General features: G+C 48.5%; 3 protein-coding genes across 9 annotated transcripts in view; 1 reads left to right on the top strand and 2 right to left on the bottom strand.

Annotated features, from left to right (window-relative positions):
• Positions 1–1,366, bottom strand: part of Tbce (tubulin folding cofactor E) — a 33,256-nt gene extending 31,890 nt beyond the window's left edge. For 2 of the 3 annotated variants that reach the window (XM_090318758.1, XM_090318761.1), the window contains exons 1-2: positions 1,279–1,366; positions 669–861 (exon numbers count right to left, since the gene is read on the bottom strand). The gene's annotated coding sequence lies outside the window, so the exon portion shown is untranslated. The remainder of the gene's footprint in view (positions 1–668; positions 862–1,278) is intronic. The other variant, XM_090318759.1, reaches the window with a different exon arrangement.
• A 3,882-nt stretch (positions 1,367–5,248) lies between these two features.
• Positions 5,249–12,104, bottom strand: Ggps1 (geranylgeranyl diphosphate synthase 1). 4 transcript variants are annotated; one of them, XM_090318753.1, is made up of 4 exons: positions 12,004–12,104; positions 8,460–8,552; positions 7,307–7,377; positions 5,249–6,307 (listed from the first exon to the last, which is right to left on the bottom strand). In XM_090318753.1, the coding sequence occupies exons 2-4, from the start codon at positions 8,527–8,529 to the stop codon at positions 5,549–5,551; spliced, it is 900 nt and encodes a 299-aa protein (XP_090174879.1). In that variant the 5' UTR covers positions 8,530–8,552; positions 12,004–12,104; the 3' UTR covers positions 5,249–5,548. The 4 variants fall into 4 exon arrangements, with proteins under 4 accessions (XP_090174879.1, XP_090174878.1, XP_090174880.1 ...); XM_090318752.1 differs by having other exon boundaries at positions 11,887–12,102; XM_090318754.1 differs by having other exon boundaries at positions 12,011–12,101.
• Positions 12,105–12,480: 376 nt separating this feature from the next.
• Arid4b (AT-rich interaction domain 4B) overlaps positions 12,481–18,165 on the top strand; it is a 107,651-nt gene continuing 101,966 nt past the window's right edge. The window contains exons 1-2 of one of the 2 annotated variants that reach the window (XM_090318757.1): positions 12,481–12,883; positions 13,463–13,517. In XM_090318757.1, coding sequence (XP_090174883.1) covers positions 13,512–13,517 — 6 coding nt within the window. In that variant the 5' untranslated portion in view covers positions 12,481–12,883; positions 13,463–13,511. The remainder of the gene's footprint in view (positions 12,884–13,462; positions 13,518–18,165) is intronic. The other variant, XM_090318756.1, reaches the window with a different exon arrangement.

The following is an 18,165-nucleotide window of genomic DNA, read 5'->3' as shown; positions in this document are numbered from 1 at the left end:
GTATATTTGTGACTTTTCTAAATATCTGCCACCAAACCACTATTCCACAAATCCATCTTAAACGATTCCTAGTGAATGGCAAACATGTCAAGGTTTGGTTTTCTGGTTGTTCGTATCTATTTTCGGGAGGGAAAACTCATTATCCATTTAACCTATTACAGGCATTTCTAATTGTCCCTCCTGCATATATTCCAGCAAATGCATATACTTATAGTCATCAATTTACAGGTGTCAACAATCTAATTCTGCAGGTAAGAATTCTGATCTGGAGTAAAAGAACCTATGTGTGTGTGTTATACTAGAGCTTAATTGACCTTAGCCTCTCAGAGCCTCTCACTGTTTCTTACCAAGGCTGTGCACTGCTACTTGAACTATGCTACCAGTTCAAGTATTTTGCTGATTTAATTGGAAGGAAGTCTCTCAGACTTTCCTGCCTGCTTTGAACCATGATTCTCAGCTCTCAGCTTCCTGAGTAGCTAGGATTACAGGCAGGAGCTACTGGTGCCCTAAAGATTTTTTTTCAGTGACACTGAAATATGGATACTGGTCTAAGTAATGCCATCTTGTCCCCCTCACCATCCTGACATCTGAATGGATGGACACTTCACACTCAGTTCTGAAAACCCTCCAGATGGCAGTCTCAGGAAGTTTTACCCCAGGAAACTAGCCTTTGACTGCTCCTTTAGTTTGCTCTGCTTCTGTATAAATTTTGTTTAGATCTCCACCGACAGTCCGGTTTCTACGCTGGCTGCTTTCGGGGCCGCGCGATCTTTGGGACGGAGGTGCAGGCTCCGGCTTGGTAATAGACTCGCAGTTCCACCTCTCCAAACGCGGCTTCTCTACCTCGCTGACCGATTTCCCCTACAGTACAACAAAGCAAGTCGCACTTGGCGGCGTTTTTGAGAGGACGAGAACATTACTTTTAAGGGACGCCCCCGGCCCCCGCTACAAACTGTCATACGAACAGACTCAGTGAGGGAAAAGCGGAGTCTGGGTGTCAGGTGGCAACACCGCGGGCGGGAGCCGACGGCCCGGGCCCGGGGTCGAGGGACGGGCAGCGCGCCCCACGAGGCTCTCCCTCACCTGCCCCCGAGGCCGGCTTCCAACAGCCTAGCTGGAGAAGGCGCTTCTGTACGCCCGCGGGGCCGCCCCGGCCCCTCGCCGCGCCCGCCCCGGGCCCCTCACGCCGCGGCGCCCCGCGCCCGCCCCGGCCCCCTCACCGCGGCGCCCCGGGCCCCTCATGCCGCGCTCGCCCCGCGCCCGCCCCGGCCCCCTCACCGCGGCGTCAGGCGGTGGACGGACCGAGTTCGCCCGTCCGCTAGCCCGGAAGGGCTTTCAGGGGCGCCGCCGGCCTGGAAGGCGCTCTGCGGGCCGCCCCGTCGGCCGCGGAGGGTCCGGCGGGGCGTGGACCACGGCGGGCCCACAGCGGGCCCACGGCGGGACGCGGTGACCGGGCACGCGGGCGCACTCCCGCGGGCACTCCCGACGGAAGCTCACCGGCTCGAGGAGTCCCTGTGCCGAACCGAACGCGTCGGACCCCTCGCCGGCGCTCACCCGGAGCGGAGCTTCCGGCCGCGGGCGGAAGTGACGTCACCCGGAAGCCCCGCCTCCCCGGGGTGAGGGACGGCTGCCCGCGCATGCTCCACTTGACTAGGTCCGGGGAGAGCGGTTCCCTGTCTATGGCGAAGGAAGGAAGGAAGGCGGTGTGGACGCCCCCGAAACGTGAGGGGGCTGAGACGGTTTCTAGCTAGGACACAAAGCCGACTCTCGTGCTGCCGTTTCCGTAAGTACGGACACAGAAAGCCCCGAGAAAGCGGCTGCTCGAGGTCGGGAGGGGGGCGGCGCGGGCCTGAGGCCGGGGCGCGGGCTCCGGAGCTGTGCTCCTCACCCGGCGCACAGCGGGGTCGTGATGTCCTGAAAAGGTTGTGGTGGGGCCCAGGCTGGGCGGTGGGGCAGGAAGTCCGCAGGCGGGTGCACCCACGCACTTGAACCGGGACTCTCCCAGCTCCTCTGAGAGTGGCATGTCATTTTAGCACGCTGTGGTGTGGTTGGTCATGGGGCTGGAACCAGGCCCGGGCACTGTCCCTGAGCTCTTGCACTCAAGGCCAGCACTCTACCACTTTGAGCCACAGTGCCACTTCCAGGTCTCTGGTGGCTACCTGGAGGGTAAGGCTCACAGACTTTCTACCCTGGCCAGCTGTGAACAGTGATCCTCAGATCTCAGCCCCAAGTAGCTAGGATTACAGGCATGAGCCACCAGTGCCTGTTACACAGACTTGACCCTCAGGTCTTCACTCAGTGGGAGTGTCCTTGTTTTAACTCAACCTACCTTCATCACTTTATACAAATTCTGAAGCAAAATCGAGGTTATTTAATGCCATTAAAAACACCTATATGATCCTTAACTTGAAAGTTTGGGCATTTTCTTTTTTTGTGGTGTTGAGAGATTAAACCTAGGGCTTGAAACATGCTAAGCAGGAACTCCGCCCCTCAGCTACATTTGCAAGCCCTGAAAGTGTTTTGGCAGAGAACAACCATTTTTGTGGGGGGAGGGTGTATTAGGGCTTCTGTTTAAGGCTTGTGCTCATTTGGCCATTTTGCTCTACTGTTGCTCTGCTTATTAAGGTATCTTCACTTCTAGCTATTAATTGGTTAATTAGTCAAAAATCTCTTGGAGAGGCTGACAATGTGGCTTAGTGGCAGAGTGCTTGCCTAGCAGGTATGAAACCCTAGGTTTGATTCCTCATTACCACATACACAAAGCTGGGAGTGGCACTGTGGTTCAAGTGGTAGAGTGCTGGCCTTGAGCAAAAGCTCAGGGCCTAAGTTCAAACCACAGAACTGGCCAAAAAGAAAAGAAGAATCTCTTTTGATTTGTCTACCTTTAAACTTCCATTTTTGAGTAGCTATGATTATGGGCATGAGCCTACCAGTCCCCAGATAACCACAGGTTTTGGCTTTTTTAACCAGTTTTGGGGGGAAAAAAATTGCACACTCAATTCAGATGAGTCCCTCAACAAATGCATGAGAATTTATTTTTGTATTTTTTTAGTTGATTGTGAGGCTCAAACTTAGGGCCTGGGTGTTGTCCCTAAGCCTCTTTGTGCTTGATGCTAGCACTCTTCACTTGAGCCGCAGTGCTATGTTCAGCTTTTGGAAGATGTTACAGTACTTTTTTGCCCCAGCTGGCTTTGAACCATGATCCTCAGATCTCAGCCTCCTGAGTAGTGAGGATTAGAGGTGTGAGGCAGTGGTGCCTGGCTAATCTTCTTTTTAAAATGCTCCCTCTGCACTAGGTGAGATAAAAAACCTGCTCAGTTTTACTCAGAATAAACAGCTGCTGTTTCTTTGCCACCAATCCTTCCACACTGATGCAATGTACCACCTCTACTGCTGTTGTTTTACCTCCTGGAAGAGGTTTCTCTTAAGCTGGTAGAATCAATTATAGCCCTTGGTTGTAAAAATCATATTTAAAACATTGTAGGGAAAAAAGCTCAACTTGGAAATCAAATATTTATACTGAAATCCATTTTGGTTCCCATCATTCATGTATTAAATAAATATTTAGTGAGTGTTAGCTTTTCACTAAGACTATTTTTAGGCACTGGGAATCCAGCAGGGAGAAGGCAATGCAAGCCAGGCACTGGTGGCTCATGCCTGTAATCCCAGCTACTCTGGAGGCTAACATCTGGAGGATTAAATTCAAAACCGATTTTGTTGTCAACAGTGATTGAACAAAGTCAAGAAAGCACAGGGCACATACATACAATCCCCTCCCCCGCCCCCTAAAACAAAACCAAACAACCAAACACTAGCTCAGGAAGAAAAATCTGAGACTCCATCTCCTATTCACCACAGACAACAACAACAACAAAAACAAAACAAAAAAAAAAGGAAAAAGAATGGTGTAAGAAAGCCAATAGGACAGAGTGGATCATCATGACCATTGGTTTTACAAGTGGAACAAATCAGGTGCTGGCTGGTGACACATTCCTGGAAACATAGCTACTCAGGAAGCTTGAGATCTGAGGATTGTGGTTCAAAGCCAGCGTGAGCAGCAAAGTCCTTGAGACTTCAATTAAAAAAAAAAAACATTAAACTTAGAAATCTGTAATTTAGAAACTATACTAAATGTCAGGATCAAGCTGTAAGCTGATTAGTGCTGGGAAGGCATAGTCTTTTAACGGCTTTCCAGTCTAGCATTCTCTCCTATGTTTTATCATTTCAGTTTCTTTTTTAAATCTTTTTAGTTGAACATGAGGCTTGAACTCAGGGCCTGTGTGCTGTCTGAGTTCAGTGGTAGTTCTCTACCTCTTAGAGCCACAGCATCTCTTCCGGTTTTCTGGTGGTTAACTGGAGATAAAAGTCTCATGGACTTTTCTGCCTGAGCTGGCTTTAACTGTGATCCTCAGATGTCAGCCTTCTGAGGTAGCTAGGATTACAGGTGTAAGCCGCCAGTGCCTGGCACATTTCAGTTTTTTTTCATCAGAGATTATAGATTCCAGGAGAGGTGGTGCTGTGGTAGAAGGAAATGTGTCTCTTGCTTTTGTACTGTATGTGTACTAGAAGTCCTTTAAAATCTTCACTTACCTATAGTAGACAGGAAAAGAAGCCAAGGGGTTAGGAGGAAGTCCCCTCCTAAAAACTTCAGCCTTGGGACCGGAGTGTGTGGCCTAGTGGTAAGAAAGCTTGCCTCGCATGCACAAAGCCTTGGATTTGATTCCTAGGTACCACATATGTAGAAAAAGCCAGAAGGGATGCTGAGATGCAATTGGGAGAGTGCTAGCCTTGAGCAAAAGAAGCTCACGGACAGTGCCCAGGCCCTGAGTTCAAGCTCCAGGACTGGCAAAATAAAAAACTTAAAAAACAAAACTTGTCTGTACGTTTTTTCTTTCCCAAATGGAAAGACCATGCTGTACCAAGATACTAATCAGTTTGAGGAAAAACATGTTTACAAGTGGTTAAAAAAATTGGTGAAGCATGCCAATTATATTACACAGAGAGTCCCTGGTTAAGAGTGTGGAGAGTGCGGAATGGAAGAAGAAAAAGGCCAGGAGTATTTCCACTGGTTCTAGACATTACTGAGGGAGTTTCCACAAAGACACTGAGATTGATTACCAGTAGCATTGAGGGGAAAAAAGGGTTTTGTGATTATTGGGTCTGCTGGCTAAACACCAGTCTAAGACACTGCTTTGGAACTGAGATCAACTGGGAATTGTGCATATAGTACACTTAGGAAGTACCCAGGTAAAATGGAAGCTAATGTCTTTTTTTTTTATTGACAAAATCCAACAGCACTTTGTGGTCATAATGTCCTGCTACAACAGTTTCCGACACTCAAATGTGATCTAGAAAAGGTGATTTCTTCTGGTAATTGCCGCTATATGTACGTAGGGATTTCTATATTGAAACAATTTTATTTGTATTACCACTACGTACTCAGTTTTCAAGATAAACACCTTGGTTCAAATTTGTGAACCAGTATAGGCGAACAGACAAAACAGCCAACTAAAAGATGGCCTCATGTCTAACTGAGGATGTACACACATCACTCGGCTTCTTTGAACATCTGACTCAAGTACTTCACTAGAGCCACTAGCTCCGGGTTCCCCCCACATGCCTCAATTTGCTTATAGGCTTTAGATTCAAGCTCTCTGAGAGTATTCCGAGTGTATTCAAAAGAACCTATATCCTCAAGATAATGCACACAGTATTTTTTAATATCTACATTTTCTGTTCTCTGGCGCAAGATGTTCTGCACCTGGGTACTGTCAGGCCTTGACCAAATAGCGTGAATTGTAGGGAAGGAGAACTTTCCCTCTGTTAGGTCCTCACAGAAACTCTTGTTTTCATTATATTCCTTGGATGACAGATTAGCATAATCATCTCTGATTTGGAAAAAGAGCCCGAGTGTATTAAGCAGTGGCTTCAGATCTTCTTTATAGTCAGAGAACAGTTGCATGAGACCTACTGCTAATCCAAACAGTCCACCTGTCTTCTGCAGCACCATGGCTTTATATTCGTCTTCAGTGGGACAAGTGTAGGTGTCCCTCCAGTAAATATCTAGGCCTTGTCCCTGATGGAGCTCCAAAAGCTGGCGGGTGAAAATCTTCACTGCCTCTGGGTGATCAAGAGTTAAAACCTTCTCCAAGCCAAGGAAGTACACGTAATTGGCAGAATTGATGACAGACGGAATGCCATAGATGCTGTGAGCCACTGGAAAGCCACGCCGGAGCTTTGAGTTGTCTTCAATGTCATCGATGAGTAAACTGGCATTATGTAACATTTCTGTTACTTCAATGATAATCTAAAGCAAGAAAAAGAATTTCCCCTTAGTCAACAATTGCACTTTTTTTGGTAGGTTGTGGGGCTTGGACTTAGGGCCTGGACACTGTTCTTGGGCTCTTGTTCAAGGCTAGTGCTCTACCACTTTGAGCCATAGCACCACTTCCGGTGTTCTGGTGGTTAACTGGAAATGAGTCTCATGGACTTTCCTGCTCCAGCTGGATTTGAACCCTGATTCTCACATCTCAGCCTCTTGAGTAGCCAGGATTACAGACATGAGCCACCAGAACCTGGCTTTAATTTCACATTATTCGGAAATTTATACTTAATGATGTCAACAGATGTGAAAAGTTAAGACAACTGAGACCTTTTCAAACTAGTAATTATTTCCAGGCTCAAAATATAAAATATATTGTGCCACGCATGGTGGCTCATACCTGTCATCTCAACTACTTGGGGAGCAGAGGTCAAGAGAATAACTGAAACCAGCATGAGTAGCTCTTGCCTATAATCCTAGCTATTCAGGAGGTTTAGATCTGGAAATCTTGGCTCAAAGCCTGCCTGGGCAAACAAATCCAGGAGATTCTTACCTAGACAGCAAAGAGCCAAGTGCTAGTGGTTCACATCTTTCAAAGCCAGCCTCGGGCAGGAAGGTCTTTGAGACTCGTCTCCAGTTAACCACCAGAAAACTGGAAGTGGCATTGTGGTTCAAAGTGGTAGATCACTAGGCTTGAGCTGAAGAGCTCAGGGACAGCACCCATGCCCGGATTTCAAGCCCCACGACTGACAAAAATAAAAGCTAGATCTGGAGGCATGGCTCAAGTAATAAGATGCAGGCTCTTGAATGGGAACAATTAAGTGAGAGCACAAGGCCCTGAGTTCACCTTGAGCACAGAGAGGCTCAGGGACAGAGCCAGGCTGAGTTCAAGCCTCAGAATGAGCTCCCCGCAACCCCCCCCCCCAAAGACTTTGAGTTCAAGCCTCAGTAATGACCAATGAATAAAGAGATTTATCTAAATACCTGTAGTTTGTCTTCTGGGACTTTCAGCCAATGATTAAATGCCTGTGAAAGTTTGGTTCTCACTTGTTTACCTATAATTAAAAAATAAGATCTCACAGTATAATTATAAGAAATATAGTAAAAAAAAAAAAAGTTCTTCAAAACTGTTTGACTTAGTCGAGTGTGGTGGCTCATGCCTATAATCCTAGCTACTGAGGAGGCTGAGATCTGAGGATCGCAGTTCAAAGCTAGCCCAGGCACTACTAAGACTGAGAGACTCTTATCTCCAATTAATCACTAGAAAATGGGAAGTAGGGCTGTGGCTTAGGGGTAGGGGAGGTAGCCTTGAGCTGACCCCCCCCCCCAAAAAAAAAAAAACCTGTTCAACTCGTGGCCTGGAGTTCAGCCTAGTGGTAAAGTGCTGGCCTAGCATGCACAAAGACCTAGGTTTAATTCCTCAGTATGACATACATAGAAAAAGCTGGAAGTGGTGCTGTGGCTCAAGTGGTAGAGCATCAGCCTTAAGAAAGCCCAAAGGACAGAGCTCAGGCCCAAACTTTAAGCCCCAGGAATGGCAAACAACAACATCAACAACAAACTGTTTGACTTGACAGATATGCCTTATGAAACCGTTACCTACTATAGATTTCTTTCTACTACTTGATACAACCACAAACCCAACACTCACATTCTAATGTACAGCCTTTTAAAATTAGGGCAGCCTTTAATTTTTTTTTTTTTTAGCCAGTCCTGGGGCTTGAACTCAGGACCTGAACACTGTCCCTGAGCTTCTTTTGCTCAAGGCTAGCACTCTACTACTTGAGCCACAGTGCTATTTCCAGCTTTTTCTGTGTATGTGGTAGTGAGGAATAGAACCCAGGACTTCATGTATGCCAGGCAAGCACTCTGCCACTGAGCTACATTTCCAGCCCATTTTCAACACAGTGTCTAGTGAGTATCACTGCTGCGTTTATTCACCATTTGTCCCTCCATTTCTGTGCACCTCTTACCAGCTCCAGAACATGCAAACTTACAAACAAGACAAAAGATATATGTATCACTTTAAGTAATAGAAAGCCTCAAGAACTAGTAAGTCTAACTTTTTCCTCTGTTAACATATGAATAAATGACCAGTCTGAAAATTGCCCTGTACTGTCAACAAATGAATGGTTACCTGGTAATTGAAGCAAGTACTTATAGGGTTCTAGGAGAATTCTCTGGGCGGTTTCTTGGGTCTTCTCCATTGTTCTTAGGTTTCAAAGCTGACCTGTCAAAAATAACAGACATGAAGTTGGAGATGTTGCTCAGTAGTTGGTAGAGTAGCAGCCAATGAGCAAAAGCATTAGATACCCACTTTGGTCTCAAGACAGGAAAAAAAAAAAAAAAAGAACATAAAGACAATTTCATGGGGCTGGGAATGTGGCTTAGTGGTAGAGTGCTTGCCTAGTATACATGAAGCCCTAGGTTTTATCCTCAGTATCACATACCCAGAAAAAGCCAGAAGTAGCACTGTGGCTCAAGTGGTAGAGTGCTATGCCTGGAAAAAAGAAACTCAGGCTCTGAGTTCAAGCTTCAAGACTGGCAAGGAAAAAAAACCAAAACAACCCTCAAATCTATTAGCACTGGCATTCCATTTTACCAGCACAATTAAAAGCTCAGAAGAGTTGAGACTACACAACCTGGTGAGAATTAGGTACATAATGTTTCTGTTTCTTAGTACAGAAACAACAACAAGGTTAAAAAATACGAACCACTGTTTCTTTTATGTAATAGCTTTTTTTTAGTTTAGGATGCCAATAACAAGAAAAGAATTTCTCCCTTATCTGTGTGCTGCTAGGTACACGAACAGGCAGGCACAGGATAAAGGATGGTAAGTAGTAATACAAGTGCTTTGAAGCTTCCAGTCAGCTTAACCATCTCATGAGGCACAGACATAAAAACACAATGAAAGCTGGAGTCGCTCCAGGAAAAGCCAACATGCATGTGAGCGTGTCTCCCCTCAGATCTAGTCAAGCAACTGTGCTATGTGTGTCACTTCTCAGGATCATGATGCTCCTTACTCCTTTACTCAGACTAAAATTCAAGTTACTGAATATTTCCATCCTTTAATGCCAAATACTCATTCCATGTAATCACAGGCTAAGACAAATCACTAGATTACTAATGGAAACCAAGGCATGAAGCAGTTTGGGTTACTTTTTAGGAGTGAAGAACATAAGCATGTGTGCACGCACACAGGGTCTCTCTCGGTCTCTCTCGGTCTCGGTCTCTCTCTCTCTCTCTCTCTCTCTCTCTGTCTCTCTCTCTCTCTCTCTGTTCTGGCCAATAATAAAGATTGAACCTCAGGCCTAGACTTTTATTTGGCCCCTCCATTCACAGTTGGTGATATAACAGGAGGGGCACATCTCTGCTTCTTGCTGGTAATTAACTAGCAAAGTTGGAGAAATGAGTCTTGGCTTTGTCTGCCCAGTTAACTTCCAAACTCGATCCTCAGGTCTCAACCTTCTGAGTAGTTAGAATTACAGGCATGTGCAACAGGGGCCTGGCTGAGCCAAGACTGGATGCAAACTCAAAATGTAATAGAGCCAAGGCTGGTTAGAGCTCCTTCAATCTCCCAAAGTCTGGTTGGTATCATGAATGTATGTCACAATGCCTGTTTTCTGTAATCAGTCCTTGACGATTCTGGCAATAATCCTAGGAAAGTGGAACCCTTGCCAAAGGAAGCTATTTCAGCAATATAAATTCTGAAAGAAATATTCCATATGGAATATATCTACATTTGCACAGACTGGCAATTGATAAATATAATACAAGGGGAAGAAAGCATAAAATACTTGGAAGTAATCCAAACCACAATTTAGTTACTTATTATTTTACTGTCTTCTAACATGTTTTAAGGGGTTAAAAGAAGAAACTTGAGAGAAGAGCAGAACAGTTTGAGGCTAGACTGGGCAAAAGGTCAAGAGATTCATCTAAACAAATGTATGTCTGTAATCCTGGATATACGAGAAGTTCAGACTAGAGGACTTGGAGACCATCCTAGCCCAAACAACAAGACTGTGTCTAAAAAAATAGCAGAAGCAAAAACAGGACTGAGGGTAGAGCTCAAGTGGTACAGCTTCTGGGGGGCTCTAAGTTCAAATGCCAGTAACTTTAAAAAAAAGCTGTAGTCTTAGCTACTCAGGAGGTTGAGATCTGAGGACTGAAGTTCAAAGCCAGACAGGGAAGTCCAAGAGACTCCTATCTAATTAACCAGTAAAAAGTCAAAATGGAGATATGGCTCAAATGATAGAGCAACAGACTAGAATGAAAAAGCTAAGGGACAGTGCTCAGTCTTTGGTTTAAATCCAGGAACCAAGACAAAAGGCAAGCGGCCTAGTGGTAGAGTGCTTGCCTAGCATGCACGAAGACCCAGGTTGGATTCCTCGGTACCACATACATAGAAAAAAAAAAGCCGGAAGTGGTGCTGAGGCTCAAGTGGTAGAGCTCCAGCCTTGAGAAAGTCCAAGGACAGTGCTCAGGCCCTGGGCTCAAGCCCAGGACTGGCCAAAAAAAAAGGCACGCTCTATGGTCACTGTATGCATGTCACACCTAGGGCCTAACACTCAGGACTTTACTTTTCACCCGTTTCAGTCGTAACTATTTTTTTTAAACCTAGGTTGGAGTAAAAAATAATGATAGTATGGTAGTATCTTTTCACAAACATGTCCGCTCCCTGGCCCCTCCCTGCCTTTCCCTTTTGCAGTCAAGGTTTGGCCCTTGCAGAGCTGACTGGTGCTCTACGTCTTGACCTCGTTTCCAGCCCAGCTCTCTGCTGGTGAATCTGGAGATGGAGTTTGAAGACAAACTTCCACCTTCTGGACTTCGGCTCACCGGCTAGCTGGGAATACAGGCCTGAGCCACCGCCAGGGCTCGGCTTCGAAATACATGTTCCTTAACTTGAAAAGCTGGGTGCTGCTCAGGAGGCGCTGCAAGCCCACGGGACTCGCACTTCCAAACTGATGACCAACAAGCCGGGGGTGCAGAAGTGACTCGAGCCCGGAGTTGAGGGCCCAGAACCGGCGCACAGTCACTAGACGGGCAGGCGGACCCCCGCGAGCCCCGGGCCGGTCAGCGGGGGCTCCGGGCGCGCTGCTGGGTGCGGCCTTACCCTGAATGCCATTTACCAGTCCCCTTCCCTCGCAAAGGCTCAGGCTGGAGGCCTGGGGACGCAGACACCTGTCCCCGTGCCCCGGGGGTCACCCTCTTTCCAAGGGGACGGCCCACGTCCTGTCCCTGAGGCCACACACTGCAGGGCACGCGGAGCCCGCCGGCCTCCCAGCGGAGCGGGCCGTGCGGGCGGCGCCGCGGCTCCGCCCAGGGAGCCAGAGCTCGGGCCACGGGGCTTCCCCGCCGGGCGCGGACCCCGCTCCGGGCGCCCGCATCACCGGGCCGGCCACCCAGCTTCCGCTGGGGGTCAGCATCCGGGTCCTCTCCCTCCCCCCCGCTTCTATACGCTTCTCCTCCTCCTCCTCACCAGCCCCGCCCCCGCTCTCTCCCATCCGGGTTCCCCCGCCGCCGCCACCACCACCGCCGCCGCCGCCGCCGCCGCCGCCGCTCACGGTTCCACGATGATCTCACGGTTTCAGGCCGCCCGTCCACGAGGAGCAGTGCCTAGCCTCAGCTTCCCACTTTACAGTTCAGACCGCGGCTCCTGCCGACGCCTACATGAATCCTACCCCTTACTTCACCACAGAACTCTCCGCCCTCCGCCGCCAGCGACGCCGCATAACTCGGTACTAGAAAATGCGCCATCCCGCTCACACTGCGCAGGCGTCGTCGCCTCCTCCCCCGCTGTCTCCGGGCTCCGCCCTCCCGCCCTCCCTCTTTTGACACATGCGAGCGCACTGCTTTGTGGGTTTTGCAGTTCTCATGGGCCAGAATTTGCGCAGTGGCGCGAGGAAATGGACTGCATTACCCAGAAAGCTTTGAGGCGTAACTTTCTGTTTCCATAGAAGTGGTGGGAAAATGGCGTCGTTGTTTGTATCAGACAGACCAATGGGGTTAGGGCATAGGCGGGCTCTAGAGAACATCGGCCAATCAGAGATCGCCTAGGAGGCCATCCGGGAAAGAGGCAGGGGAGGGGAAAGAACTTAGGGGAGGGGAGAGAGAGAGGGAGGGGGGGCCCCGAGCTGGAGGGGGGAAGCGATGTTTGCCCGTCAGTCGAGTCCGGAGTGAGGAGCTCAGGCGCCGGAGCGGAGGCAGAGTCTCGAGCCCGAGCTTGCTGCCGCCCCGGCCGGCGCCTGGACCTTGGCCCGGAGGAAGCCGCAGAGGGTCCGGCGCCGCGTCCCCCGGCGGGCAGCGCGCCCGGGGCCCGGACCTCCGTCCGGGAGGGATTTTTCGCCGTCCCCCTCCCCCCGCGAGGGAGCCCGAGCGGCCGCCAAACAAAGGTACCAGTCGCCGCCGCGGAAGGAGGAGGAGCGGAGCCGCGGCCGCGGCCGCCGCCGGACCCCCGCCCCCTCCCCGCCGCCCCCTCCCCGCCGCCCCCCGGCCTGCTGGTGTGGGGGGAGCAGAGCGGGGACTCTGGACGGACGGCGCTCGGACCTGCTTCCGCGGAAGGTAGGGCCGTTTTCCGGGGCGCTCGCCGCCCCTCCGGGGGACCTCCCCGGCCCTGCCGCGGAGCGGGGCCCGAGGGCCGCGGGGCTGTCGCGGCGCCCGGACCCGCGGCCTCGGCCACCGGGACCCTGGTCCTCCGCCCTGCCCGCGGCCTCGGCCGGGCCCGCGCGGACGGCGGCCCCGCGGCGGTCCGCTCCCCCCCCGCGGCGTCCGCGTCCCGGCCCGCGGCCCCCCGGCCCCGGGCCTCCCTGCGGCGGCCCGGGCCCGCCCGTCGGCGGCGCTGACGCGGGGCGCGCGGCCCGTGGGGGCGGACGGCGGCGCCCCTGGCGAGGCCGCGCCGGACCCTGCGCTGGCTCGCGAGTTTCTTCTGACAGAAATGGCGTCATCGCCGGGGACCGGGAAGCCCGTCGGGGTCGCGACAATGGGGCGGAGAGCGGCGGCCGTGTGGGTGGAGGGCGCGCGGGGATGGCGCGGCCCGGGGGACCCGGGCGGCGCGTGCGGGGCCGGGCTGACGTCCTCGGCCGCCCCCGGCCGCGCAGCGGGGCCCGCGGGGCTGACCCCGCGTCTTTTGTTCCCCTCCAGGTGCAGGTGAAGCCGGCGTGATCGAGGGGATCGCGACCCCGGAGTCGCCATGAAGGTAAGGCTGCCTGCGGAGCTCGGGCCTCCCAGGCGGCGGAGTCGGGAACGGGGGGGGCTCTGCCCCGGTGGGGGGGCGCGCAGCGGCGGGGGGGGGCGGCGATCGCGGCCTTGCGGAGTTGGAGGGTCCGAGGCGTGCGGTGGAGTTGGTGTCGGTGGAGGCGTCTCGCTCGAGATCACTCCCACGTAGAATGGCTCCCTTTGCATCCAGCCACCGGCACCGCGGCACGAACGAAAGTGCTTGGAAACGTAAAGAGAAAAAGCAGGTCAAGTAACCCGACTCGGGTCTGCACGGAGGAGAGTGAGCGGCAGCTCGGTGAAGTTGCAGTGGAAAACCCTTTTCTCGGTCGCCTCCCCCCCCCGGCCCTCAGTCATCTTATTTGCAATATTTTAAGAGCATTTTTATGACCTCGACTCACTCCAGAGACCCGAAATAGCAGTTGTGTTTCCAGGGACTTGGGGTGGGTGATGTGGTCTGTCTTTCCGCATTGGTCTGTGGGGTCTGCCCCTGTCATTGGCTTGCTGCATTGTGTTTGCGTGTGGAGAGCCCGTGGCCAGCTTCCTCTTGCAGCGAGCATGTGAACTGGAGGGCAGCGCCTGGGAAATCTGAGTGTCTCCAGCAGAGAGTACAGTTTACTCCTGCAGCCGCAAGGTACAGATTGTTGTTTTTCACGCAGGGCATATGTAAATGAATGGTGGCTTGCTTTTTAACACTCCCGGGATGAAAAGCCTTAGCTACATATCTGCAGTGTCTGTGTTTATCTTGTGGAAGTTAGACAGTAACATTTTTTTTCATCCGTTATGAATTCAGAAGTGCTTGAAAAGTGTGTTCGAATCTAGAGATATGCAACAGATAACATTAGAACGTAAATGTCATCAACTTTTGACCGTTCCTTTCAACCACATTTTTTTTAAAAATTTATTTTTTGTCTTCAGACTCAGTACTTTTGCAATACTGTATTCAAAGAATCATTTGTAATGTTCGCTTCTTCGGAAGAAAGTAAAAGCTGTGGCCACCTAACCATTTAATACATTATGAACAAGATAATGCAATCCACGTTTTATAAGGTGCTTTTCTTTTTGAGTTAGGGGTGCTGGAGACTGCCTGGAAGAGTTTATATCTTTGTGACTTTCTATCTGGCTTTCTTCTAAATGAAAATACATGGGAGTAGTGGTTCAGATATGAATCCCTTTTCTTAGTCACAAATGCTACCAAATACTCCTGCCAGCAGCAGTGAAAACTGAGTTCATTAGAAAAATTATACATCTGCCTTGGTGTTAAATGAAAATTTCTTCAAAGGAAAGTTTTGGATTCAGTGATACACAAGTTCAGAAGCTAAGTAAATATTTGGAATGAATGTTGTACTCTGCCACCGTTCACATTGTAATGCCTGCCTGACACATCTTAGGTTCTGTGTAAATGTTTGGCTGAAGGCATGTAGTAAGTTAAAGGTATCTTAGATTTAAATTATTTTTCTTTTTTCCCCCTTTTAAAAACTTGTCTGCTTAAGAAATGAAAGTCTGTTGGAAACTTTAATCTTAAAGGTTTCATGATACTATGCAAATGTAACCTTTGTTATCATTTTAGAACTACTAATTTTAAGTGCTTACAATTTCTATTCCTATTGCCCTAAAAAAAGAAAAAAAAAAAAAACCTTTGGGTCGAGAGTTTGGCCTTGGTAGAGTGCTTGCCTAGCATTCGTGAAAACCCGGGTTTGATTTCTCTGTACCACATACAAAGAAAAAGCCAGAAGTGGTGCTGTGCCTCAAGTGGTAGAGCTCTAGCCTTGAAAAAGCCCAAGGACAATAATACTCAGGCCCTGAGTTCAAGCCAGGACTGGGGAAAAAAAAAATAAACAGAAAAATCAGTGGGGTGCTGATGTCTGTTGCCTGTGATTCTAGTACACAATCTGGGCAGAAATTCCTTGCGACTTTCATCTCTAGTTAACCAGAAAAACGCCAGAAGTGGAGCTGTGGATCCAATGGTAGAGCAGTGACTTTGAGTGGGAAAAACTAAATAAGAGCCAGAGGCCTTGAGTTCAAGTGCAGGCAATAAAAATCAAACAAAAGACAGTTCTTGTGTGTAGTTGTGTTAATAATAGGAATTTGTTGGAACAAATTCTCATCTTCATAAAGAACTTTTTGTTGTTGTGTTAAATATAGCAAGTGTTAGGGAATCTTATTAGTATTGACAGCCTTCCTTATTTCTTTTCTTTTTTCTTTTTTATGCCAGTCCTAAGGTTTGTACTGATGCTGTCCTTGAGCTTTTATATCCAAGACTAGGGCTCCACTATTCCAGCCACACCTCCACACCCCATCTCACTTCAAGCGTTTTGGTGTATAATTGGAGATAAGGGTCTCACAGGCTTTCCTGCCTGGGCTGGCTTAGAACCACGCACAATTGTAATGTCTTAACCTCTTCTGAATGGTTAGGGTTATAGACATGACCATCCACTCCTGGACTTCCTTATCTCTTACAACTTGATTTGTATGTGTGCAAGCTGGAATTTGCTCAAGATTTTTATTTCTCTTTGTTAAACATTGAATTCAAAAAGTGTGTAGCTGAGTGTGATGGTGCGTACCTACAATCCCAGGACTCGTGAGGTTGAGGTAGGAGACCACAAGTTTGAGACCAGGTTGAGTTGCATAGAAAGAAAACAACAACAACAAAAGGATAGTGTTGATTATATTGGGCTCATATATTCTTTTTGTGTGTGTGTTCTCAAGTTGTTATTACAGTGAGCTGTGAAACCTTTTATGTCACTTAATCTGATTGAACAAATTTTAACTTCGAATCAAGCTTTTTAGTTTGAATTGTATGTCCAATTAGTTGCAAAAACACTTAATTTTTTTTTTTTTTTTTTTGCCAATTCAGAGGCTTGAACTCAGAGCCTGAGCATTGTCCTTGGGCTTTCTCAAGGTTAGGGCTGTACCACAGCACCACTTCTGGCTTTTTTATGTATGTGGTACTGAGGAACTGAACCCAGGTCTTCATGCATGCTAAGCAAGCACACTACCAGTAGTCCAAACTCCCGGCCTAAAAACTAAAGATGCAGTTATTGAGGTAGTTGAAAGTAGAATCTATCATAATACTTTCAGTTTAGTTGCCTTAAAGTCTCCAAGTAAAGAAAAATGTGTATATTGACTAGTGATCTCTATGTTGTGATAGTTTTTGAGAAATGTGACTTGCCACACCAGAGCAGTCTGTGTTAATGTAGATCATAATGTCAGTGTTTTGTTGGATTTCTTTTTCATATTTTTGGTAAAGCTTTCAGCATTAGCGATGGTATATTATCTGGAAATGGTGGTCTAAGATTTATATTAGATTTCTCTTTCTCAGTTTTCTAACCAAAACTTGTTCTGCTTTTATATTTTATGTTATTAACAGCACTCAACCAATTGCAGCAAATTGTTGAATAAAATGGGCCAAATGGAATGGACATGGAAATTTGTTGTTTCTACTTGGAATTTGGATAGACAGGCACCAGTGGCTCACACCTGCAATCCTAGCTGCTTGGGGGGCTGGAGATCTGAGGATTGGGGTTCAAAACAAGCCAGGGCAAAATGTCCCTGAGATACTCTCACCTCCAATTAACGTCTCAAAAACCAGAAGTGGTGCTGTGGCTCAAGTGTGCAGATGGGGTCAGAGAGAGAGCCTAGGTCCTGAGTTCAAGTCCCATGACCACTACCAACCACAGAAAAATGTACTGCCATAAAAACACTGGATCGAATTAAAAGTACTGCCTTTTTTTTTTTTTTTTCTTTTGGCGGTACTGGGATTTGCACAAAATTCCTTCTGCTTGCTAAGCAGGTGTTTTTACCACTTGAACCATGTCTCAAGCTCTTTGCTTTACTTTTCAGATTGGCCTCAGATTTTTATTGTTGTTGTTGCCATCCTCCCACCTGTGGCCTGGCTTAAGTTGAGATGGTGGTAGAGCCTTGTCGTCTGTTAGGGTGGCTCATGCCTGTAGTCCCGGCTACTTTGTTTTTGTTTTTGTTTTCTTTTGCCAGTCCTGGGGCTGGAGCCTCTTTGTGCTCAAGATTACCACTCTACCACTTGAGACACAACACCACTTCCAGCTTCACTTGGGTTGTTTTATTGGAGATGAGCTTAGGCTGGCTTTAAAACACGATCCGCAAATCTCAGGCTCCTGAGTAGCTGGGATTGCAGGCCTGAGCCACCTGGTTGCCTCTTGGGATTCTTAGGCCAGACCATCAGAATATTTTTTTTTTTTGTATTTAGGACTCCACACTTCTTAGTGCATGTTAGTGACCACTTGAGCCTTGTAAATAACTTTTCTATTATTTATTTGTTTGTTTGTTTGCTTGTTTATTGCCAGTCCTGGAGCTTGATCTCAGGGCCTGGGAACTGTCCTTGAGCTTTCTCAAGGCTAGTGCTCTACCACTCTACCACTTGAGCCACAGCACTGCTTCTGTTTTTTTCTGTGTATGTGGTACTGATGAATCCAACCCAGGGCTTCATGCATGCTAGTCAAGCACTCTACCACTAGGCCAAACTCCCAGTCCCATAAATACCTTAAAAAAAAAAAAAATCCCTTGAGAGTTGACACCTGCTCAAAACTTGTTCTTTCCTTTCATCCCTTCTTACACCCCCCCCCACCCTCCACCCCTCGCCTTTTTTGGGGGCG

The sequence above is a fragment of the Megascapheus bottae genome, chromosome 26, assembly GCF_031878675.1.
Source record: "Megascapheus bottae isolate mThoBot1 chromosome 26, mThoBot2.hap1, whole genome shotgun sequence".
NCBI classification, from domain to species: Eukaryota; Metazoa; Chordata; class Mammalia; order Rodentia; family Geomyidae; genus Megascapheus; species Megascapheus bottae.
The sequence above is the reverse complement of the archived record's forward strand: the minus strand, read 5'-3'. Positions and strand labels throughout refer to the sequence as shown.